This window comes from Arachis ipaensis, chromosome B7, assembly GCF_059453495.1.
Source record: "Arachis ipaensis isolate K30076 ecotype BB chromosome B7, ASM5945349v1, whole genome shotgun sequence".
NCBI lineage: Eukaryota > Viridiplantae > Streptophyta > Magnoliopsida > Fabales > Fabaceae > Arachis > Arachis ipaensis.
The window spans coordinates 16,438,034-16,463,981 of record NC_142442.1 but is presented as its reverse complement, the minus strand read 5'-3'; the positions used below and the strand labels follow the sequence as shown (position 1 = coordinate 16,463,981).

Below are 25,948 nucleotides of genomic sequence, written 5' to 3'. Positions count from 1 at the left end.
TCAACTGAAAGAAACAAAAAATAAAAAGATTACAAAAAGCAAGAATATAACATACGAAATCGGAAAAAGAAGGCAAAGCACACACCGATATACGCCCGACAAGCCTCGGGATCCCCCATAACGTCCCGAGGATTCAACGGACGCTCACCAAATAAATGCCACAAAATATTGGCAACGTCCTTATCCTCCTGGGACAAGCCATTATAGGTGAACTTAGTTAAAATCGACGGACCAGCCTGGAAATTCCAGTATGTCGGAAACCGACGAACACCCTCCGGTGACAGCCAGAATGGATGGTGCCCCTGGACGGGACGCACCTTAAAATACCCCCATTTAAAGCCATGAAAAGAATCCTCAAATAAGCCAAAAATACGGCGATGAGGCTGAGCCCGGAAGGACATATACCCCTTCTTATGCTTCCCCTCCTTAGTCGGAAGAGTGCATAAGAAAAGAAAAAGAAAAACAGGAACGGAAGCCGGAAGGTCGAGATACCGGCACACCAACTCAAACGACCGCACAGCAGCCCAACTGTTCGGGTGAAGTTGAGACGGCGCCACGGAACACCGACTCAACAGATCCTGAACAAACGGCGAGAAGGGAAGTCGCACGCCAAGCCGAGTGAACATCGACTCGTAAACCCACATCCAATCCGGAACGGTGGGAGAATGCAGATTCAAGTAGCAAACGCGCTCGTCGGCATCCGGGAGGACGAGCTCATACCGCCCCTCCTCATCACCGCCACCGCAGACGGCCCCCTGATCTCGGAGCCGTTGAAGGTCGCCATCCGTCATCCGCGACGGAACGCCCCATACATCACTAGTCACCCAACCATAACGATTGGGAACCCCCCTGGAAGGGGCTACTGGAGCCCTCACACCCTCATTTCTCCGCCGTTGCATACCTAAAACAGGGAGGAGCACCACCATCAGCCTGCTAACCCTAGACAGAAGCAAGACAGAAACCTACACACCGCTACCAAACCAACGCGGCGGTACACCGCCATCACCGAACGAATACGGCGGTGCTCGACCCCTCCAAAAACTCAAACAAACCCCCCACCAAAAGAGACTAGTTCGACGCAAAACTAAAAACAGGCAGAACAATGCATGGCAAAAAACAGAGCAGCATTCACAAAATAACAGGAAAAGAATAGACGAAACGCGCTAACCTGGAAATGCAGGAAGAACACTTGAGGAAGCTTGAAGAGCAGGAGCAGCAAGCAAAAACCAAAAACTAAAAAAGGAAGGGACTTTCTGTTTAGAGAGAGATTCTTCAGAAGAGAATGGAAAAAGGAAAAGAAAAGGGAAGTGAGCGAGGGAACTGAAATAAAAATCCAAAACGGTTTCAAAGAAAGAGGTAAAACTGACACAATTACCCCTAGGCACAGTTAAAACTAGTAGGGGCAGAAAAGGGAAAACGTCCCTTCACATTTAATGACCCTCCCTCGAAAAAAGAAACTGATAAAGCATCGAAGAACGCAACAGACACGGTAGAAGCGGAGGAGTCTCGTCAAACCAAAAAACGGTCAGACGAGCCCCCCAGCAAAACCGGAACCAAGGCACCGACCTCCCCCCCCAGAAAACAGACGAACTCCCGAGACGAACCAAAGCTCACGGACAGACATCGCGCCTCTCAAAGCGACGGACCGACCTTGCTCGCTCCCCCGCTGCGGGGGCAACTGTTACGGATCCGGCCCAACATCCCGGATCCAAGACCGAACCCAACACCGGTTCCCCGGGTCCGACCCGTTCCTCACTTTTAGAAGGCCCGAAAACGGCATTCTCAGACTCCTAACCGACTTTCGAATTCAAACGCCCCCCTTATCTTAACCAAATAAGATAAGATAAGATATCCTCCACCACCTATAAATAGAGGGCTCAGGCCCCTCCAGGTATTCATTGATTCCACACACTTTCTACCTCTTAGATCCATTCTGACTTGAGCATCGGAGTGTCTTTGCAGGTACCCCCCCCATTGCTCCAGTCAAGCGACCCGGCTCCAGCACTGTCCGCGGGTTCCCGATCCACCCTTCAAACCGTACCAGAGACATCTCGTACAGAATACAATCTTTTTTACAGATAGTCCTAAATATTCACTTTTTGCACTGAACCACCAATTCCATATTTCTACAATAAAATAAAATCAAGGTTATGAAAGGAGTTAATTAAAGCCGTAGTTGTGAAGCAATGGCAGGAAGAAAGACACCTGGTATTTGCAAATCCACAAGATGATATAATAGTGGGTCCAAACGTTACATTACATTACATTTGCACTTAGCTGAATGGCTACGATAAATGTATAAGAAAACTAAGGCATGCATTTCTGAAGTGCTGTTGGAACTTCATGATATAATAATACTAAGCACTTTATTATATCCGATATCTGATGATGAAAATTATGCAACGTAGTTAAAAGTCCTAAAGCTTGCGGATTTATGTGTCTTAGCTAATTTGATTTATTTGGTGAGAGTTCTTTGTCCATGCCCAATATTATATACGGATGAAGCAAATAGCAACATTCTTAGTAGTCTTTCTACTTTGTTTTTCCTAATATATATTTTTTTTTAAATTAGAAGTAAAACTCGAATTCATGATTTCTAAATAAATATAAAAAAATTACGTCATTTAAACTGTAATTCAGTAGCTGTTTTATCTAATGTTTATTAGTAGTGTTTGCATATATAATATTACAGAGATCCAAAAACAAAAGCTGGAAAATAATTTAGAAAAAGTCCAACAACAACAAATTTTTTTGTTTCGTTAAGTAGATTTGACTATAGAAATCAAATGATATTAATTACTACGCTCTATTATGAATCATTTTTTAATTCAGTTTATTTATACTTAATATTTATAATTAGTCTTTTTTTTTTACGTGTTCATATTATCTAAGTCAAGATCTTACATCTATTCAACAATAATAGGTTAAACTCTAATATTAGTAAATTATCATTTCTATTTTCGAAAAATTAAAAATTTTGATAAAGTAATCATTGAGGAAAAAAAAAGATATTTTAGCCTTTAAAGATGTTCTCAGTTGACAAATTATATTAAAGATAAGGAGACATATTCAAAAAATAAATATCCTAAAGATTAAATTTCGATGTAATTTTTTTCAAACTTGCTTGAAAGAAAGAGATTTTTCAACTCTCCAAATTCAAATGACAAATTAAAAAAAAAATCGAGAAAAGGTCTAGTAATCGAACTTTTTCAATAATTTTTTCAAATGTTCTAATAGAAAATAGATCAAATACATAAATTATTGTGACTTATAAAAAAAAAAGAGTAAATTTTGTAAAACTAAAATCGCTTTCTAAAATCTAAAATGTCCTTTTTTTTAATATTATTTTATCAATTTTTTTTCCTGAGAGCCAAAATCATAGTCTACTCCTCTAATGTTTTTCTTTGAAGTTTCAACCCTAGTTCTTTTTTCTTGTTTTGGTCTAACTTTTTCTCTCATCCTTAATTAAAGTACAATCCGTAACTGGTCCAAAAAAAAAAAAAGTACAATCGTTAAAAACAGGAGCAGAATGAGCTAGCTTAAGCCCAAATGTAACAAATACTAGTCTGGCTTTAGCATTCGGGAAAAAGAATCACTGATGACAATAACCGATTGTTTCAAGGATATATAAAGAACACGCATAATTAATTCACTTGTGTGCTTAATACATGTCAATGCCCAACGAATTAATCCTTGTCCTTCCCAATTGAGAGATACTGTAAGGCTACAACAGAAATCAAATTATTAATTGTTAATTCATTAATAATATTAAACAATTAATAATAATTTTACTCCTTTAGAACCCAATTGTGTCATCTGGGTAAAAAAGGGGGATAAAAGATCAGCATCATTTGCAAATCATCCACACAATTAGTTTACTCATTTGGGGCCTGATGACAACTATTCATTAAGCCTAGTTTATAGACTCTCTCAATTTTGGAGTTCATGTATGGTTTATTGATCTATAGAGCTTGTTTGTTTATTAAGCAGAAGTGCTTACCAAAGATGACATTACAAATTTACAAGTAACACCCAACTATAATTCCAAATTTCCAATCTCTAACACCTTTTCCTGTTATTGCTTGAAGCCTTCCAGTTTTTCCAGGATTGCATTGCTTCGGACAGAACTTTGGGAAATCTGTTATGCCGTGTTGCACCTTGCACAATACTTTCAGCAATCCATTAACACAATCATGGACTATCCAACAACATAGTTTCAAATGCATCTTGTACCATCCCGGTCGGTTGAATAATTTCAAAATGTATCTTGTTCGCTCCATAGCTGGTACGGGAATAGGCACTTGCTTCGTTTTAGTATGAAATTCGCCACATTCGTGATTAGATCAAAATGCTTATTGAAAGACAAGTCCACCAATTATGGCAGTTCAGCTAGAACCAATTTTAGTAGCAATCACCTCCTTAGTCTATCTTTTGAAGCTTTGCTTGATTCATTAACAAGTGCTGCATAAGAAGCATAATCTGTGACAAGTCCTTTCTCACAACTGAATATGTTAAAATCATCAGAGCTTCCGTGCTTGCTGTGACCGTCAAGTAAAGTGTTAAATGTAATGTCATCAGGAACCACCCCTAAATTACGCATTGCATCCAATAGCATTTCCGCATTTTTCATCTGACCCTGTTTGCACAGTCCATTCAATAAGACATTATATGTGACAACTCCTGGTATATGTTCATCACTTTGCATCTCCTTCAACAACTTGAATCCCATCTTAACATCACCCTTCTTACAAAAGCAATCAATGATCATACCATATGTCGGATCATCCGGTTTGAAACCAGCATTTAACATCTCCCTCAACATTTTCTCAGCATCATGAGCTCTTCCATCTCTGCAAAGCCCTGATATGAGTGCGGTAAAAGCTACCTGATCAAGTTCAATCCCACCTTCAATCATTCTCTCCTTGATCTCCAATGCAGATTCCATGTCCCCATCCTTGCAATATCCATCTATTAGCGTTGTGAACGTGATTTTGTCTGGTTTTAAACCTCTCTCGCTCATCTCATCCACAAGCTTCCTAGCTTCCTTCAAATCGCGGATTCTGCAAAGGCCATTGATCAGCGCATTGTACGTGATCAAGTCCGGCCTAATGCCCTGATTGATCATTACCTGAAAATTCTTCAAGGCCAGATCAATTTTCCCATATTTGCATTGCCCATCAATCAAAGTGGTAAAAGTAACACCATTGGGGACCAACCCTTTCTTGCACATTTCAGCAAACAAAATCCCTGCATCATCAACTCTACTATCCTTACACAATCCATTGATCAAAGTGCTGAAAGTGAACACGTCCGGAGAAATCCCTTCCTCTTCCATAACACCCTTCAACCTAAAACCCTCCTCCACGCACCCCACCTTACAGTACCCGCCAATCAAAGTGTTGAAACTCACAACACTGGGACGCAAACCCCTCTTTGGAATTTCATCAAACACCTTGTTAGCACTTCCAACATCACCAATTTTACAAAACCCATGCATCAAAACATTAAAATTATAAACTTTCGCGGGATACCCACAATCCAAAACTTCCCAAAAAAGCTTCCAACAAGACCCAATCGGTTCCACCTTCACCATTCTATCAAGAAGATACCCACAAGCACGAAACGGAACCCCGAAACCATTCTCCTTAACCAACCGCAAACACGTTACAGCGTCATAAACGAACCCAGAATCAACGTAAGCAGATACCAAAACATCAAACACAAGATGGGCATTATCATTTCTGTGATTGGAGTAATGGGGTGCAGGGATAATCCTCATAGCTTGGACCACAGAAGAGAATACTTGGGGTGCAGAGTTTGTACCCTTCCGTGAAACGAGGAGGTAAAGGAGGGAGTGAGCTTGAGGGAGAAGATGGTGATAGGAGAGAGAGAGTGCCATGGAAGAATAAGTGAGGAGGGTGTGGCGGAAGGGAGGGTGGTGGGAAGGAAGGAAGTGGAAGAAGGAGAGGAGAGAGAGTGGGTGGAGGGAGAAAGGGTTGAGTGCGATGAGATCAATGACGTGGCGGGGAGTGAGGGAAGGGAGGAGACGGTTGAGGGTGCGGGAGGAGGAGAGCGGCTTCGATTTGGTGGCGGCAGCGGCGATGAGTTCGGAGATTTTGATGAGTATGTCGTGATGGGGAGGATGTGGAGGCGGTGGGGTGTACCATGATCGAGAGGAAGAGGAGAAGGGAAGGATGGTTCTGAAGATGTGATAGTAAGGAGCGGAGAATGGAGCAAGTTTCAGTTTCAGGCTGCTGCTGCTTCTTTCCATTCTCTTCTTCCCAACACATTTTACTTCAAAACCAGATTTATACGTTACTCTCTTGGTTCTATCCTGCTCACTATGAGGTAATTCTTTTTGTTTTTGTTTTTTTATGGTATATTATATGCTTTGGAGTAATGTTCAAATTGGTTTTGACAAATTTTATATAATATGACAAAAAAATGTTAAAGGCTATCGCCTTTTATTAAGATTAACTAATATTTTTAGTCAATATTTTTTTTATAATATTAAAATTGAGTTTAGAATTTTTTATTTAAAAATTAATATTTAAAATTAAAATATTAGATAAATATTAATAAAAAATAATAAATTTTATTGATTATATAATTTTGTGTTATTTTAATTTTACAAAAGATACAAAAAAAAAGTTTTGCTAAATAAATAAATTGGCCATTCTATTGTTTTTAATCAAAATTTTAATATAAGTATAGAACAAATAAATTTTTAATAAATTTTACAATTTTGCTAAGTAACTAACTAGTACCGGTCAACGTAAGTAAATTTTTTAAATTTAAAAAAACATGCGTGGTCGCGTCCTCCCCCAAAAAGAAACATCTTATAATTTAGGAATGAAACCTTCAGTAACTCACATAAAAAAAATATACATTTATTAAAAAAAATATTCGAAATCCTGTAAAAAAAATCCATTTAATAAAAAAAAAACATTAAAAAAAACGGTCATGGATTCTTTACTCCCACTTTTGTGTGGGAGTATGATTAACCTACAGTAAAATAATTACAAAATGTACTCCGTTTTTTTTTTTGAAAAATTTACTAATTAGATTTTGACCCCTCAAATTATTGGTTTTTAATTTTGACCCCTTTCCCTTCTTTGGTACGAGAAACTGAGAGATTACTGATTTTTGGAGAGCATCAACCAGGTTGAAGCCTTTCTCTCCTTCCCTAACTCTGCTCTCACTCTCCACCCTCCTTAGAGTTCTTGAAAAACCCTAATTTTGCCATCCCCGTTCTTTTTTTTATTTCAGATTCAGGGGCATTTCAGAGAAGAGAAGCAGTTAGGGTTTTCAGACAACTGCAATCCCTGCCATTCTCATACCCTTCCTCTGCTGCAAATTTCCGCGACCTACTTCCGCCGACGCGCCACGCCTCCGCCGCCGACGCACCCTGCCTCCGCCTCGCCCCGCTTCCGCCTCGCCCTGCTTCGGCCGCCGCGCCACGCCTCCCACGCTCAATAAGACAAAAGGTTTCTGCGGCCCTAAATCGCTCATCTGGTTCATCAGGTATACATCTTGATTTCATATTCCGAATCTTAAATGTGTTGTATATTAGGTATGTTTTCAACAATTTGTTAATATAAGAGATTTATTTTACTGTTTATAGACGGTTCAATACCCGGTGGAACATGCTGAGAAGTTTGAGAAATTTGGCATTTCGCCTTCCAAAGGTGTTCTTTTCTTTGGCCCTCCGGGCTGCGGCAAAACCCTGTTTACAAAAGCAATTGCAAATGAATTCCAGGCCAACTTCATAAGTGTCAGGGACCTGCATTGCTTCTGCAGTTGGCCTGGCATTCCAAAATTCACACGGTCCAAAATTCATAAATGGACCGAGTCATTTGTTGTCCTGGGAAAAAAGAAGTCTCAGCTAAAAAGGGTTGAAGGATCTTAGAAATGGTATTGCTTTGTTAATTAATGGTTGGAGATCATAGAAATGATCTGAAAAAACCAACAAAAAATTTCAAACAGTCCAAAATTAAAGCATGGACTAAGTTTTTTGTTGAAAGGGAAAAAGAAAGATCATAGCCAGTCAATTGGATGGGAGATCATACATTGCTTTTTTTAGTAAAATGGGTTGGATGGTCATACAAATTAGAAATTGTGCTCACAGTGGTTTACCTTAATCGGAATTTCTCCTTTTACTCTAAATCTAAATACATTGGCTTTAATTAGATATCATTATTGTTTGCAGGTACACTACTTAAATCTACTTAGAGTTTTTTTATAAGTTTATTATTATTATTATCTAATCAAGCTTTCTCATCATTTGCCTCCTGTGATGGGTGACAGATATCTGAGGTTGTCAATACTCAATCCCATGAAAGATCTGATAGATATTTGTCGGTTGCACAAAATTGGGGCAATTGGTAAATTTTAAATTGCTTTTGTTACTATATTACCCTATTTGGCTGCATGTCATTGTTTTCATGTCTTATCCCTAAAAAAATGCTAGTCATTCCCCATTTGACAAGATGTTGATGTCTTTCCTGTTCAGTTCCTATGCTGATACTGAATTTTTGTTTATTATCCCTTTTTCTGGTTCACGTGTTCTAGTAATTGGTTAGTGAAAGCTGTTAATGCTATCTTATAATTGAAATTTCTTTGGTTTGTGAAAGTTGTCCTAAATTTCCCCATATTCTAACCACATTGAATTTGTTGGTCAATCAAATGGAATAGTTTCGACAGCTTTCTCTTCCATGAGTGTTTTAAATTTTGATATTATTACTTTTATCCCAGTTTAGACTTTAGTGTAAGATGTGAGTGTGTGTGTGTGCGTGCGTGCATGTTTTATTCTTTAATACCTTCTAAATGATGAATATTATTTTTCAAAATTTGTACTGATTTTTCATCTGTTCAAGTAATTCGTTTGTGGTTTCTTTGTCCAAGGTTAGGTCTGGTTAAGTTTGTAATGGGAATGGGTATTTTTCGTTACAGGAAGAAGAAAGTAATATATGACTATTTAAAATTGTCAGACTCTTAATTCCATTTTCGAAAAAGTTTTTTTCTTTGATATATTTTAAGTCTCTTCTGCCTTATGAGTTTTCCATATTAGAAGAAATAGTGGGAGAAGAAAAACTGGTAAGAAAAAACAAATGAAGAATGGGTTATTTAACTGTAAATTTTTATAGTTATGTTTTCTGTGCTCCTATGAATGCACTTCATGCTCAATTTTATATTGGCAGCAGGGTCATTTTTATTGTTATATTTTAATCTCTCTTGTCTATTCTCTCATTTCTGGATTTTTTTTTCTTGTAATGTTTCATGTATTCAGTCTTAATTAGAGCTTGATCATTATTTGTATCCCGGATAAAGGTGATGAATCAGGGCCAATCATACTTCATCTGGATTCTTTGAGTCTTCACTCTAGCAGATCACTATTTGATAACATCAAAAGGTTAGGATGAAGTAGCACTTGATTTATTGTATACCATATATGTGATATATCTAGTTCATTTCTGCTCTGGTTATTAATTCTTAAACATATCACAGCTTCCATATCTTGTGACTTCAATACCATCCTATGTTACAAGTAGGTGATTTTCTTATGTTCTTGTAATTTGTAAGCATATATGTAGATTAATGTAAAATTGACCTCACCATTGTTTTATATTATTCATTCAACTTGGCCCAGTATTCTTAAAATGTATAGTTACAAACAAGCTATCTAAATCCATACGTATGCTTATAGAGAAAATCATGTGTCACAAAATGGTCCTCTGGCCTTCTATCTTAATGACATGATACAAGTTTGAAAACTTAAAACATATGCAGATTTTACAGTTTGAATGAAAGGATTGAAATAATGAATAGTTATTAATTATTATAAGGCTTGTACTGTTGTTGTATTTAATGGTGCCACTGAACATGGTTTGTCCAAAATAGTTGTCATGTTGTTCCAAGTCATTAGCAATTAAGAACCCTAAGATTCCAAACACAATACTTTTAATGAATAAATTTCCTCACATCCATGTTCTATGGATTTGAGTACCCCTCTCTCTTGTAAATTTGCCACCACTCTATACAAATTGCCAAAACCACTTCTGTGTGCTGATGCAGCAGCTGGCACAGGAAAGTGCCTTTCACAATATATAAAGAGAAAATTAAACACCTCATTAATCAACTCAAAGAAAGCAGTGTGTTTAAAATAAGGTCATTTCAGCAGGAATGGCATATGCATATCTAATCTTGCGAACAATCTGTTTCTATGGATTGAGGTGGCAGCCAAGCAAACTTTGCGGGGTTCTCAAAGGGGAAACGATGTGTTCTTCAGTGGCCGCGAGCAGCGGAAATTTTGTGACATGGGATCAGAAATATAGATAGATTATAGATAGAGGATATATACTCTTTAATATTTTGTTGTCCTTTGCACCCACCGCATGCATAGCTGGCATTGCCAATTGTTCTTGTCTTTCTGTTTTTACTCTTATAGTTTCACCATTAGATTTTGGATTCACGCTTCTTCATTTCCCCTTAATACAATAAATGAAACTCGTGTCCAATTCCATGATTCCTAAGATTGACACTATTGGATTGATTTCAATTTTAAAAGATTGTGATTTGTGATGGCTGGTACTCGGTGTTTGGAAATTTATTTACAAACTTAAGTTTCATTTTGAATTGTGTATTGGTGTTTAGGAAGTTATGGGTAAGGAATTTTCTCATGAAGGGATTAATAGCGAGCATACATCATATGATCAGTATGAGCAGGAGGAAGAAAAACATGAGGAAGTTGACGTGGATTATATGGATGAGGACGACACAAATGTGGAACCAATGTTCGATTATCACGGCTTCGATGAAGGGTATAACATTGACTCACTCGAAGACATTGGGATGATTGAATTTTGGAACATCAGGGATGAAGATGTATGTCATTTTCACTTTTCTGATGTCGACATTGCATTTGAGTTCTACAATAGATATGCAAGGACAAGAGGCTTTAGTGCTCGGAAGAACAGGACTAGGAAGAGTCGTGCGGGCGCACTTAAGTTGAAGAATTTTGTATGTCATCGTGAAGGATTTAGACCGCCAAATAATTACGGCATCGGAAACCTTAAGAGAAAACCTACACCCGAGACAAGGTGTGGCTGCAGTGCAATGATGGAGATTCGTGTAGATGCACCTAGTGGTCGTTGGTTTATTTCTTATTTTTCTGATGAACACAATCATCCGCTTCTGGATTCTCGGTTGACTGGATTGCTCCCTGGGCATAGATTCATGTCCGAGGCTGATATTGGCCACATGGTTAACATGAAAAAGGGTGGGATTAGTGTTGGGCAGATATATCGGGCATTAGCAAATCAGGCAGGTGGCTACGAGTATCTCTCTTTCACGCAAAGGGACATGTACAATAAAATAGCAAAGCAGAGGCGCCAATTACCCGATGATGCATATGCATCTTTGAAGTATCTAGAAGATCAAGAAACAAATGACCCTTCTCTATATTTTAATCATCACATGGATGCCGATGGTACTTTGCGCAATTTATTCTGGTGCGATGGTCTCAGCAGGGCCGACTACTCATTATTTGGCGATGTGCTGGCGTTTGATGCTACCTATAAGAGGAATAAATATATGTGTCCACTGGTGGTATTTTCTGGTGTCAATCATCACAATCAAACAATTATCTTTGCTGCTGCTTTAATTTGCGATGAGAAAAAAGACACATACAGGTGGTTGCTACAACAACTGAAGGTAGCAATGAATGGGAAAGCACCTGTTTCGGTGATCACGGATGGTGATCTATCAATGAAGTTCGCCATTGAGAAAGAGTTTCCTAATGCACATCATAGATTATGTGCATGGCATCTGATTCGCAACGTAACAAGTAACATTGGCAAGCCCCAGTTTACATCCATGTTTAGAAAGTGTATGCTAGGCGACTATGAAATTGATGTATTTCGTCAAAAGTGGTTTGAAATGGTTGAGAGATTTGGTGTCAAAAACAAGAATTGGGTCCTAGATATGTATAAAAAGAGACATTCATGGGCAACTGCACATATAAGAGGGAAGTTTTTGGCTGGTTTTCGGACTACTTCTCGGTGCGAGGGATTAAACTCGATCATTGCAAAGTATGTCAACTCAAGGTACAATCTGGTTGAGTTCATTCAACACTTTAATCGTTGTGTCGGCCATATAAGGTGGAAAGAGGTCCAGGCTGACCTCGCCTCTGTGAATGGGAGACCCATTATGCAAACCTGTTTTCAACAGTTAGAGAGGAGTGCTGCCAATGTTTACACCCTATCAATATTTCATATGTTCCAACCAATCCTTGTATGGGCTGCATCAATGAAGGTAATAAATATGAGGCAAACTGGCTCTTATGTGATTTACTCTGTCGGTTTGGAGCAAACGCCAAATGAGATGTGGCGTGTATTCTGTTGTGACATTGAGATGGAATTCAATTGTTCATGTATGAGAATGGAATCATTTGGCATACCTTGTGAACACATAGTTTGCGTCTTGGTGCATGAAGATATAGAGGAGTTGCCAAGGTCATTAGTCTTGCCTCGGTGGACCAAGACTGCCAAAGTGGGTTTGCAAAATGCGGTCGGGCTTCATTGGGATTCTTTGATGCTAAGTCAGTACGGTTGTTTGATGGATTGGTTTAGACAACTAGCCAACTTTGCTTGCCGAGATAACGAGAGATTTATCTTTACACGGGAAATGGCTATGAATTTGTTGAAACAATTTAAGGAGGAAGATGCTGCACAAAAAGGGGGGTCAATGATGCAGATAGTGTAAGAGATGGTGTGCAAGTGGATGCTTTTGGAGCTGGGCTCGCAACCAATGATCTCGGACATAGCATGCCAAGGGACCTAAGAAAATGTAGGACAAAAGGGGGGCTTCACAGTCCAATAAAAGAAAACATCGATGTGGACATTGTGGCATGGAGGGCCACAATCGAACAACTTGTCGTGTTCGTCGTGGCATCTCACAGTCAGAAGGCCTTGGAAATGACACATTTGATAATGACTCGGATGACCACATGAACATTGATGATGACTCATTGGTAAGTATCTTTACCAATGAGGTATGACAAAGTTTTATTTGCTGCTTATTAGCTAGTACTAATGATATTATATTGCTGATATTATAGGTATATGATGAGAGTGCTTCCTACAGTAGCAATGAGGTGCTGTAATAAGGTATGGTTAATGCTTTAATTTTCTGGTATCCTCTAATTTTTAGTTGATTTGGGATTGGTGTAATTTTTAATTTATTTCTGTTATATTTAATCTTATTCGAATTCAGCTTTTGCGATGGTTGATGTTGTTCGTGTTTATAACTAAAGGTTGAGGTTCGTACTCTTGTTATGGCATCATAGAAATGAAAAAAGAAAAAGGTATCTTGGTTGATATATGTGGAGATCATATCCCCGATGATCTGTCAAAATAAATGGAACTTGATTTTGATTTGCTTTCTAGTGTGTGTATATATATGTGCAACAATGTTAACCGATTCTTTGCCTTCTGGCTAAGGTACATGGGGTACTTTTTGCTGTTACTGGTTTTCTTTGAATTTTAGATTGAGTAGCTGAAATGATGTTTTCTTGGATCAAAACTTTATCATCTTGTAAGCAGATTACTTAAAAGTAACAGGCGTTGGGTGGTTTGCTGTTGGATTTTGTGTTTTCTAGTAAATGATGACTTAAAAGTAACTGTTGTTTCTGTTGATCCAAGGTGAACCATATGCTTGAAGGAAACTATATGCTTTTACTATTTCTAGGCTAGGATGTTTTCATCTCTGATGATATGATTTTCACTTTACACTTCTGCGCTTGTCATAGTATTGTTTAATCTATAATGCTTGTCAATTATCTAAGTTGAGACTTGTTTCTACATTCTTATTCTCATTTGTTATTTTCTTTGCTCTGAGCAGAACAGGAGTACAGGGGAGCTCAGCTTCTTAACTTCTTTGATGAATTCTGCAGGTTCAATGGGTAAGCCAATATGTCATTTTGGAAATTTTCTTTATAGTTTGTTTTTGTTTGCAAATTAATGTTTATGTTTATATATGTTGCAGTTAGAGTATTCACAAGCCTCCAAGAAAATGCACCAAATTCATTTCAATATTTATGTTTTTGGTGGTCTTTTAATTTAACTCTTTAGCAGTACTGCATTCGTATCTTAATTATGTATTTGTGACTGTTTCCTTAATTCTTTTGAAGTTGTAATGGGTTCCGCAATTGGTGTTGCTACAAATTTCACACTCCTAAGCCAGATATTATTCTACCAAAAGCCAAGGGTCACTGAGAAAAAGAAGAAAACGAAATAGAAGAACTATACAAAGTCATGTATACTGCTACTTCCGAGTTCCTCGTGTTCATCTTTCAACAGGTGCTACATCCTTGAAGCCATATTCAAAATTTTTTCACTGTTGAATTGACCCTTTTGAACATTTACCTTTTTTCAACTGCTGATTCTTAAGGTAGCCAACTTAGAATGGGTAACTGGGGGACTTGAATGGGTAATTTCGGAGAGTGATGTAATATTTTTTTTGGGTATTTTAATTGATTTCATGTAATCTTTTGTTTTGGTATTAACTTAATGCAATTTTAACATTTCAAAAAGTTTTTATAAGGTATTGTATAATTAGGATCAAACAAGTGGACAACACTGATATAACTTTAAAATAATAGTTCATATAATATAATATTATATGAAATATACATCTAAGCAGCATTAAAGACCCAGAACCCTAAAATTTTAAACATGGATATTGCAAGGCATTCATGAAAGATAAAAACACAAATCACCAACTACCAGCTCAGCTGGCTGTCAACCAAAAACCTTTGATTATTAATTTTCTTCTCAATGAGTAAACTCCTGTCTTTGATAAATAAATTAAAAAAAAAACTGAACCAAACACTGGTGTCACTGGCTAGTATAGGTTTGCATTTTTTTAAAAGTTTAATTATTTTTTTAGCTACATTGTTAATTAAGATTTACGCTCCCTTTGTAAATCTATGTCAAAAAATGAAATTATGTTTATTCCATAGATTAATAAATTATAATCTAAAGTATGTAGTTTCTCAAAAATATATGTAATGTCAGTTTAATTCTCGAAAAATTTGTAATATCAACTCAATCCATCAAATATTATAAGTAACATCACCCTAATTTCCAAACATATTTATGGCATGAAATCAGTTCATAAAAAATGTGACACCTCTAATCTATTTGACCATTTTTTTATGACATCAAATAACTTTAAAAACAATTTTTTATTCTTTACACTAAACAAAATAGAGTTAACCACCAGAAACAAATTCTAAAAAGAAATTTTAAAATGATAAATAACCTTTGTCAAAAATAGTCTAATCATAAATAAATTTGAAAAATGTTGTTTCATAACATTTATTTATGAATTATACCACTTTTTTATTTTTCGGACTTGTTGAATTATACCGAATTTTTTCTTTTTTATATTGTATTATTAGGTGTGAAATTCTTTATAATAAACCAAACTATATGTTAAACATTGCTACTTTCATTTATAAAATAATATTTGTTGTTACAAATTGTCAGTGATGTTTTTGCTTTTTATAATTAATTTTTTTATTATAAAACGTCAATGATGTTTTGTGCTACTATCACAACCATATAAAACACTAAAATAATCAAATATTTTTATATTTCACATTAAAAAAGTTAAGAAAAATTATTGTAAAGGATCGTTAGAAAGATTTAATTATTAAAAAAGACATTTAATATTAAAATTATTAAAAAGGACTAAATCTCTTTATAATATTTAAGAAGAAGAACTAAATTTTTTTATAAAAGACAAATATATCTTTAATTATTTTTTATTTACTTTTTATAATTTTTATATTAACAAAATAAAATTATAGTAATTTTTATTATTTATTTATTTATTTTTTTACTTTTCCAATCTTTTGTCTTTTTTTTTCATTGGGTAAAAATTACAAAAATAAAAAATAAATAAAAATAAATAAATAATTAATAAAAATTAATAAAATTTTAAGAGAAATAAAATTTATCAAGATAAAGATTATAAAAGTTAAATAAAAAAATAATTAAAAATATATTTATTTCCTTATAAAAAGATTTAGTTCTTCTTGCATTATAAGTACAACCGCGCACTTGAAAGCAATCGCATCATTCTCTTAATACACAATCAAGTACCAGTGTTGCGATGCAACTCATTAAAGTGTTATCAACTTTGATAAGAGAAATTTATCTAATAGTTTTATTATTCTCAAATCCTATAACAAGGGCATCAGCCCAATGAATTTGGTGCATGTCTAAAGGTGCTTTCAATAAAATTAACGCTGGGAGATAAATATAAAAAAGAAAAAAAATAGCTAAAGCATTCCAATTTTTTTTTATAAGTTCTTAACAAGAGAAGGAAAAGGTAGTACACAATAAGAGTAATAAAAAATATCTAATAAATAAATTCGTCTATTTTAGTAAGTCTAAGAAGAAGACATAAATAATTCTTTTCAATTTAAATAAAGATGTTATGGGTGTATCATAAGCCACCATAACTGAAACCTCTCGTTAACATCTGACCGTATCTTATTTCAATCTTCGGTGACGAAATCCAATGCTAAATACATTCTACTCCTTTCCTCATGCAGCTGTAATTTATTTTACCAAACGTTAACACATGTATTAGTGTAATTAAAGAGGGAAATTGTCTATGTTAAAAGTTACCTTTGGAGGGACCACAGGAGTGAATTCCTGTTGCAAATTCATCCACTGCATAACCCATACAGCTGAATCATTGCTGTGTGAAAACGTATCATGCAGAACAACATAAGGAAGTCAAAAACAGTATATATATAATATTAAATTAAATAACCAATAATTTGAATAATTACCTATTTGAGCACCTAGGAATACCTATTGTCTTCCTAAAGGTAGTTCCAAGGAAGGCGATGTCGGCCACAGCGGCCGCCACAACATCGAGCATCAATGGTAGGTATTTTTTAAAATGTAATGGTACATATGCACGTTATTTCATTATTCTTGTCTGCCTATTTTTTTCTAAATTTTGATGCAGCTTCTCAAAATGTTTTTTTTTTCTATTTTTCTAGTGCTTTTATTTTTATTATTAGAAATTTGCCAAACACATTAAAAAATAAAAAAAAAATTTAAAAATCTTTTTTTATTAAAATAATGACGCCCAAACAAGCACTTAGTCCTTTTAATTTTAAGAGATAGATAAATCCAAATATATAAGTTTATAAATTAAGGAAGTTTTCATTGAAAAGATAAAAATTTAAGTTTCCAATATATTTATTTTGTATTCAACTAATGAAAATATTTAAAACATTTGAAGAGAAAGGGAATTTAAGGAACTTGGAGGACTTTGGAGGTTATGAAAAGAATATAAGCAGTGGATGACGAGCAAGAAGACATTATTAGAAAAAGAGGCAAGCAAAACAAAAGGAAAAAGTATGAAGGAGTCATCCTAAAAATCGAAATAAGGTGTGTAATACAGTATTTAAATGCGAGGGGTTTAGAGGGTGTCAAAAAGTTGAAAATGGTGAAAAATTTTATGAGAAAAGATAAGGTAAATATGTTAGGATTGATAGAAACGAAGAAACAGGTGGTGAGTAAGTTTGATGTAGTGCAAATTTAGGAAAATGATGTGAGTTGAGAATTTATGGGATCGGATGGTGCTTCTAGGATTTATTGCTGGTGTGGGACGACATGATGTTTAAGTCGAGTAATTATTATAAAAGGGAGAGATGGTTGTGTGTGAAAATGGTGTTGACAAATAATAATTTGAGTAAAGTATCGTTTTTGTCCCCAACGTTTGGGGTAAATCCTAATTGTGTCCCCAACGTTTGGGGTAAATCCAACAGAAAACTTCCACAAATAATAGTTCGATGTTGGATCCTACTGTAGTTGTGCATTCTTCGGAAAGTACAAAAACTAGTGATCTTACTGGTATCATGCCAATTCAACCCAAGAAGTTATTCCACTTGGATATTACTCGTGAAGCTACAACTTCACCTAATGGACAACCACATGTTAGAGTAGGAGCTGTACTGCCAAAGGTAACCCTAATTTTTTTCTTCTTTCGTTTATTTTTGACAAAGTTTTCTTTATTTTTTATTGTTACCTTGAAACTATTTTTTTTATGAGCAGTGGTGGACACTTATTGCATTTGAGCCTACTGCTTCGATGATGTTAACCGATTCTCAAGCCGCTATTGCAGCCTATATTTTTTCGGAAACGTTAGATCCGTACGTGTGGTTAATGATTATGTGTATAATGTAATGGTGTAGAAATTCTATGATTCTCCCAACTAATCACTTTATGATTTTGGCAGTTCTGAAGAGTTGGTAATCTCAGATGAAAAAGGTTATAGAAGTACATTTAGATGTCTTGTGCCGGAGAGATGTGTCAAATCACGAGTAAATATAGAGGTCAATGCATGTTATACAATTTCTTGTAATTATATTTTTAAGCCTATATTTACATATAAACATGTTTTACATATAATTTTAATATATTGTAGGTTATAAATCTGGTGGCACTTATGATGACACGTGTATTTCGACGTAGGAATGAAGATCCAATTTGCTGGTTCATGCCTGAACATTTTGCAGTAAAGTTATCCCTATAATATCTTTAAATTATTAGTTAATTTTTTCTGTCTAATAGATTGAGTGGATATACTAATTTATAAGGAAGTTCTTTTTTCTAGACTAAACCATGCTATGTACTCACACGAGTAAAGTGTATAATTAAATTATCAATTCAAAAATAGTTGTTAAATTGAAGACATATTTTCATTTAACAATTTTTTTATATGCAGCGATATGCTTTAAGCGACAAATACACACCGGCTGAGGTTATCTTTGATTTCCTTGGAGCATATATTTCACTCAAAATTAGCCACGTCGCTAGGGTACAAGTGACTAATTTGTTTCCCATTAATATGCCTAAAATTTTTTTTAGTGTTTATAATGGTTTAAGGTTTATCGCAGGTTTTTATCCCTATCTGTGAGGAACTACATTGGTATTTGGTCATTGTCGACTTTACGAGTCGTCGTCTAATCATATTGGATTCACTGCCTTGTGTCGAAAAACATCAGCAACGCAAAAGGAACGCAATTAAAGTGGTAATTATTTGTTCTAAACCAGTACTCAATCATCTAGAATCACTTAACAAATTAAATAACCATTTGTTGTAACTAGTACTCTTAGTCAATTTAAATCAATTACAATTCACTCTTCTTCTTTTTTTTTTGTCATGAATTCACTCTTGTACAGGCAACTTATTTAGAAGTGATGTTAGATGATCATATTTTTGATGATGATAAGTTTAAAGTTGTAGATTGCTCCACTTTTTGGCCTATGACACCTTTTGGCCTACCCACTCAAAAAAATAGATCGTAAGTCTAATATTATATATATTTTTTTTAAATATCATAAATCGTTCAATAGATTATATCTTATATGTATATAATAACTATTTGTTGACTGCTTTTTATCATAGGAATGATAGCGGAGTTTGGGTGACCAGTTGGATGAGAGAATGTACTTTACAAGATGACATCAATATTCAGGTCATATTTATAAGAAAGTATTTTTAAAATAATTTTTCCAACAAACTTCTAATTAGAATTATATCGTTGGTGCTCTAAGCAGATTAACGACTCCACACGAATGAGACTTGCCGTGGATCTGGTTTTAGAGGAGTACAACGATTTGTGTCTCGTAATACAAGAAAATGCTTGGCAATAAAGACATTTTTGGGAATGAGGAATTATCTTTTTAGATATTTTTAATATTTTCTTGAAAGACAAAATACTAAGCTATGTTTCACAAGTTATTTACACTAATTTATCCTTCTATGTTTTACAATTCTATATTACTAGTTTCCTTTACATTATCGGTTACAAAATATTAAATATTCACTCAACCACTATATATTTATATATTAATTGATAATTATTTTTATATATATTAATTTATACAATTTTTTTACTAAATAATTGATTACGAGTATACCTTGGCTTGATTTAAAACAAAATGGAAATTCAAATCGCCAAGACTTGATGGTAGACATGCTAAACAATTATTGATATTTTATAAATTTAATTGTGGTAAAGTCAGATTATATCTTGGGAGAATAAATAAGAATGTTCACGTTACATGCAGTTATGCAAAGATGACCTACATTGTTCAAAAGTCAAAACTAACATGCTATAAAATTACGAGTAAAATGTTCTTATTTCTTCTTCCAAGACACTAACCCCAACCCGGAAAGAAGCTTCACCATTACTTAACATCTTTTGTAGAATGTTGGGGGTAAGGAACAATGTGATAAAGGTTTTTTTTTTTAAACCTATACAAAAATTGTGCTTTTTGGCAATATTAATAACAATCATCAGCACGCACAATGAAACACGGAATTTCCAAAGCATTTTGCTTTATTTGCAATTTTTCTTACACCTGTTTCATTATGGGGGAATCCTCCATTAAGAGGAGATAGGTGGATTCTGACCATGATGTTAATTTTAGGGGCATCAAGAATTGCCTTGGGCAATGTTAATGCATATTGCATATCCCAATTTGAAAGTGACCTCATGTAGATGAGAGACCTGTAGTGTCCATCCATTGTCCATGCCTCTGGTGTCTGAAACCAGTACCTGCATTATGCCAAACCAGGTGAATTAGTTCATTTCATTTCTTTAGACAAAAGAGAAGAAGTTGCTTCACCCCAATTTGAGAGACTAATCAAATGTATGATTTGATGAATTCAACTAATTATCAATTTAAACAGCAAGAATGAAGCCACATAATTATAAGTTTGGTGGAAACTTTTTGCACACAAGATGTATGACAAACACCACCACACTTTCAACCTCTAGTAGATGTTATGACATAAAGTTAAGAACTCAAATTCAATACTTGATGACAGACGTATTTACCAAAATGCTATTATTAACAATGATGAGAGAAAAAACAAGTGTTCGCTTATTTGTTGTGCTATAGATATTTTAAAATTGGATACATTAATCACGTCTTTGTAGATCTGAGTTTGGGATAAAATTAGTTTAAGGGAGTAATTTCTAACTGCGCATCCAATAATCCTAACCCTATTACGGTAAACGAGATGCAAGAAAAAATGAGAATGCTGGAAAATCACACAATTATGGAGGACAGATGACAAGAAAGTTTACCCGTATCCATCTTCTGACCAGCCCTGCTTGAAATATACCATCGGCAGTTGCGAATGCCTCCTCTTCCATTCCTGCAAGGATCATCGTAGAAGCAACACCGTAGGTCACACCTGTCCAAATTTCGCGAGACTGCATGCAGGTCTCAACATCATAGGTGCTATCTGTTGTACGCCCAGCATCTGCACCTTGTCTATGACTTACTTTGGCTTCAGTCACTTTGACTTATGTATTTTCCAATTCTTTTACCGGATCCTGGCTTTTATTCCTCATATTTGAAGATGGCAAAGGCGAGTCTGGAAGCCAGATCAAAGAGTCTTCATTTATTAGACTAATCTAACAATAGCAAGATCCACCAAAAAGCTAGAATTTATGCAGGTTACTTAATCACAAAACAATATACTTAAATGAATACATACCAATCCAAATTGTTCCTCCAGCAACAAGAAAGTAGAGTTCATTAAACAATGTGAACTTGCACCTGTAAATGAAAATTTAGTTATATTATCTAAACCAACAGAAGCTTCAAAAGTAAGAGTTGATCAAATGGAGAACAGTCTGATAAATATGGGGGGAGGATGATCTAGGAAAAATTGAGAGAAACCTTTCTTAAATAAAATAAATAACAAAAATTTACAGACAGAAGAGCTAGTCATGAACTAGCAAAGAAAAAAAAAAGAAAAGTTCTGTTTTATGTTTTTTGCACATACTGCAGAGGCTCTAAGCTAATATAAACCTGGCAATTATCCATAACAAACAAATACACAAGTTGATGCTTAAAAATTAAAATGTCTTCATGCTTAAACAGAGAATTACCATTCTGGTAGTGACTCATCCTGAAGAATAGGATTTTGCCATTTCTCAATGTCTTCTTCCCATCGTTTGTATTCTGTTTGGAATTTAAAACATAACAAGGTTTGTAAATATTACTGATAGAATCTAAAACCACTTAGAAACATTACTTTAGAAGCATTCATATCTTTTATCCCTTTTACGGTGTGTGAAGATCATAATATATAATACTAATGCAGATAAACCATAGTAAGGAAGAATATCAACTTCAATCCAATCAGACAACATACGAGTTAATGCATCATGGGCCAAGTCCTTTGCAGCTCTCTCAGAAGTCCCATAAAATTTTGTGTATCTCCTGCAGAGTAAAAGAATTGAAATTATTTAAACAAAAGCGCACCACACAATTAGAGCACATCCGAAACTAAGGGTTCGGTTTGAAGAAAACTCGGAAGTTGTTTGACAGAACACAACAGAACAAAATAGAAGAAAGTCAGATGCGACGACAGAAAAAATCTCAGGAGAAAACTCAGAACTCTATTTCGTAAGGAGATTTATTCAGTCTCGTTGATGCTTTCCAAGAACTCTAATCTCTCTCGGTTTCTCGTCTTGCGCGGCGGCGGCGGCGTCTTGCGCGGCGGGGCAGGTTGCATGGCGGCGGGCGCAGGTTGCGGCAGCGAGGGGAAGAGGAAGATATTGAGATTTGCAGTGGGGGAAGTGGAAGAAAGGGAGAGAGTGATTGAAAATCCTAGCAGAAATTGATAAAGAGAGGAAACCCTAGCAGACCTTTCTTCTCTAAATGTTTTTTGTTACGGTAGGTAACCAGAGATTAATGGGCTGGATGGCACTGGTCGGCCCAATCGTCTGAGGGAGGAAGCCTTTGTCAGGGTCTGCGCCTTGGGGGCCTCCGTCCGACTTGTTTGTATGAGTGAATGGGGGGTGGTACCTGCAAAGACACTCCGATGCCTAAGTCAGCAAAGGGGTTAGCAGGTCTAGAGAGTATTGGAACTTAGAGATACCTGAGGGGTGTCAGTGTATTTATAGTGGTGAGCCAATAACCACCGTTGGAGTAGTGCCACTTTTCTAGGGTGTTAACCGTCCCTTTATCTTAGGAAAATTAAGATATTGCTTCGTGAAGTGGTTAGAGAGATTCTAGGGGCAGTTACTCATTCAAATGAGTGCCTATCTGCCAGTTAATCCTCGTTCCCGACTTCTTTAGAGCAAGTCGTGACTAGTTCCGACTTCGTGGCGGCTAATCTGGCGAAAGGTGAGGCCAACCCTTTGGGTTGGGCCTTTTTATTTGGATCCTGGGCCTTATTCGTTGGGCCAGGGTATGAACAGTGCCCCTACTCGAGCCCAATTTCTCTTTAAGATTTGGGTTCGAGTATACTACTTGGGGTTGTAGCCGACTTGTTGGGGGACCGGCGTGATGTTCCGAAACCGACGTGACTTTTTGTGACCTTTTGGTTCTAACAGTTACGTCTAATCAAGCGTCGTGTCCGTTAGGGATGTGCGTAGGGATTGATGGTCTTGGTAACGGTGCATTTTCATTAATGACTGCCCCATTTTTACCATTGTGCCCCTAACGTACTTATAAATACTTTCCCTCTCTTTCATTGTTTCGTTTCTGCGATTTTTCAAATTTTCCCCTTCATTCGTTCGTGCTGTGTTGTTGCATCTTCGAAGGCTTTTCGTTTCCTTCTACCCTCGTTTTCGGATAAAGGTTAGTTCTTTTTGTAACGTGCTTTTCTATTTGCATGCCTTCATTTTGTAGATAGGTTGGTTTGTAGACTTCAGTTCCGTACTTCCTCCTTTAGGGACCGTGTTTTTGATTTTCCTTTTCTTTTTCCCTTGTAGGTTTTTTGCTACCTTTTTAAGAAAAATAAATGACTTCCGTAGATATCCTTTCTCAATGGGTTGATGTCACGGTCCTAGGGGAGGAACCCTCGGTCGATACTGAGTTTATCACCAACCTTCGCACTCATCACAGAATTTGTACTTCTGAGGATGACGAGCCGAAGTATGAATTGGTAGTCCCGGGTCCTGAAGACCGGGTTTGCTTTGGGAGAGTCAATGAGGCAGCCCCTCATTTTTTCTTTATGTATGAGTGCATGATCACCCGTTTGAGTGTTTTTCTCCCTTTTTCAAACTTTGAGATATCTGTTTTGCATCACTGCCGAGTTGCCCCTACCCAGCTTCACCCTAATTCTTGGGGTTTTTTGAAAATTTATCAATTTATCAGCCAGGCTCTGGAGTTTCCAACTTCTTTAAAGATTTTTTTCTATCTTTTTCATATGACCAAACCCTTTAGTGGGCTAAACAATAAGCAACAGTGGGTGTCCTTCCGAGCCATACAAGGTCGGAGGGATTTTACCCTTTTTGACGAGTCCTTCCATGACTTCAAAAATTATTTTTTCAAAGTACAAGCTGTAGAGGGTCACCATCCCTTCTTTCTGGATGATAATTCTTCTCCCCGATTTCCTTTATACTGGCTGGAGGCCTCCCCCTGCGAGAAATATGGTTTGGATGACCTGGATGAGGTAGAAGCAGCCATTGTGGGGTTCCTCCGAGAAGTGTGGGGGAGGGCCCCATACTTGGACACAAAAAAGTTTCTCCAGGGGTCTCCGACCTTTGTCCAGGCGCAGCTAGGTAGCTTTTATTTGTTTGTTAGATTTCCGACTTGTCTGACTGACTTATCCGACTTGTCTGATTTGTCTGTTATTGTCCTTTCAGAGATGGCAAAGGCAAATGCTCAGGAGTCTTACCAAAGGGTCCAGGAGGCTAAAGCAAGATCTCGTGCCAGGACTGGTGGTGTTAGGGCGGTTATCTCTCCTCCTCCTCCTCCTCGGAACGTTGGGACTCCCTCTCAGCCCATCGTAATTTCTTCTTCAACTTTCTCTCAGCCACCCCCCTCTGCTCGACCTTCTTCTGAACCAGAGAACAAGAAGCGCAAGACTTTAGAGTCTGGCTCTTCTGGTGAGGTGAAGGCGGATGCTCTTGCATTCGTCCGAAAGAACATCTATCCTAATGTTCGTATAAGTATGGATGATGTTTCTGTTCGGTGCCACCTTACCACTCTGGTTGAGGAGAGCCTTAAGGTGGCGGGGGTTTGTGGCAAACTCTTAGATATTTTCGAGAAGGCTCCTCTCAGCTCTTTAGGGATGACCTCGAGGGTCGAAGAGCTAGAAGGTAGGCTTCTCATATATCAGGAGCATGAGGGAAAGTTGAAGGAGGAAGTCGCCAGGCTGAGGGAGGAGAGAGATAACCTCCGAGAGAGGGAGAGAAAGTTGCAAGCCCAATGCAACATGGAGGTCGGTTTGAGGAAGACAGCACAGGATAGCTATCAAAGTTTGTTTGATGATCTTGTGTCTGTGAAGAATGATCTGCTGAATTCTCGGAAGGCATACGCCGAGTTGGAGGACTTTATTGCTGATGGCGCTGAGGAGGCTTGGAGGATCTTTAGGGAGCAGGTTGGAGTCATTGCTCCTGACTTGGACCTCTCTCCTTTAGATCCCGATAAGGTTGTCATTGATGGTGCCATTGTGGATCCCCCTGTCCCCGAGATTATTTCCGAGTCAGATTTGAAGACTCGGGGGCAAAGGATTATAGAGTCTCCTCCTCGCCCTAAGGATGCCCCGAGTTCCTCCACAGTTCCTCTGACTTCCTCTTCGTCTCCTATGGATGCCTCTCTTTCCGGTCCTGGTGGCGCTCCTTCTTCCTCTGGTGGTGGTGACTTGTCTACTCCTCTTGCAAAAAAGTGATTTGTTGGCTATTTGGGGCCTGGCTTGTGGGTCCCCTCTTTTAAAACTCTTTATTTGTTTTGGTAGTATTTGAACAATTTTTTGGCCTTTTAAGGCCGTAAACAAAACGTTTTTATAATACCCTTTTTAATAAGGGTTTAAGTTAAAAAATAAATGCCCTTTTTTGGATAAGGGTTTAAGTTACCTTGTGTGTGCATGCTTTCCTGATTTC

At 36.7% G+C, this 25,948-nt stretch overlaps 3 protein-coding genes and 1 pseudogene across 3 annotated transcripts; 3 read left to right on the top strand and 1 right to left on the bottom strand.

The window, feature by feature from the left end:
- Positions 1-3,873: 3,873 nt before the first annotated feature.
- LOC107610082 (Pentatricopeptide repeat (PPR) superfamily protein) lies at positions 3,874-6,326 on the bottom strand. Its single transcript, XM_016312156.3, has one exon. The coding sequence runs from the start codon at positions 6,269-6,271 to the stop codon at positions 4,412-4,414; it is 1,860 nt and encodes a 619-aa protein (XP_016167642.1). The 5' UTR covers positions 6,272-6,326; the 3' UTR covers positions 3,874-4,411.
- A 4,333-nt stretch (positions 6,327-10,659) lies between these two features.
- LOC148550448 (protein FAR1-RELATED SEQUENCE 5-like) lies at positions 10,660-13,010 on the top strand (annotated as a pseudogene).
- Positions 13,011-17,848: 4,838 nt separating this feature from the next.
- On the top strand, positions 17,849-19,745 carry LOC148550447 (uncharacterized; the record flags this gene model as incomplete). The annotated part of the gene is made up of 9 exons (XM_088494496.1): positions 17,849-18,049; positions 18,141-18,238; positions 18,325-18,409; positions 18,514-18,603; positions 18,814-18,906; positions 18,986-19,120; positions 19,272-19,393; positions 19,498-19,567; positions 19,650-19,745. Coding segments are annotated over 9 exons (990 nt in total), but the record flags the coding sequence as incomplete, so codon positions are not given.
- Positions 19,746-24,075: 4,330 nt separating this feature from the next.
- LOC148550446 (uncharacterized) lies at positions 24,076-25,737 on the top strand. The gene is made up of 2 exons (XM_088494495.1): positions 24,076-24,625; positions 24,710-25,737. Exons 1-2 carry the CDS (start codon positions 24,076-24,078, stop codon positions 25,735-25,737), a joined length of 1,578 nt encoding a protein of 525 aa, XP_088350621.1.
- Positions 25,738-25,948: the final 211 nt, after the last annotated feature.

What these genes read in the sequence shown, in the direction of transcription:
- LOC107610082 (XM_016312156.3), bottom strand. Translation starts at nt 6,271, where the DNA reads ATGGAAAGAAGCAGCAGCAGCCTGAAACTGAAACTTGCTCCATTCTCC.
- LOC148550446 (XM_088494495.1), top strand. Translation starts at nt 24,076, where the DNA reads ATGTATGAGTGCATGATCACCCGTTTGAGTGTTTTTCTCCCTTTTTCA. An exon ending in CTTTGTCCAGGCGCAGCTAG is followed by an intron (nt 24,626 to 24,709) that starts GTAGCTTTTATT and finishes TTGTCCTTTCAG; the next exon opens with AGATGGCAAAGGCAAATGCT.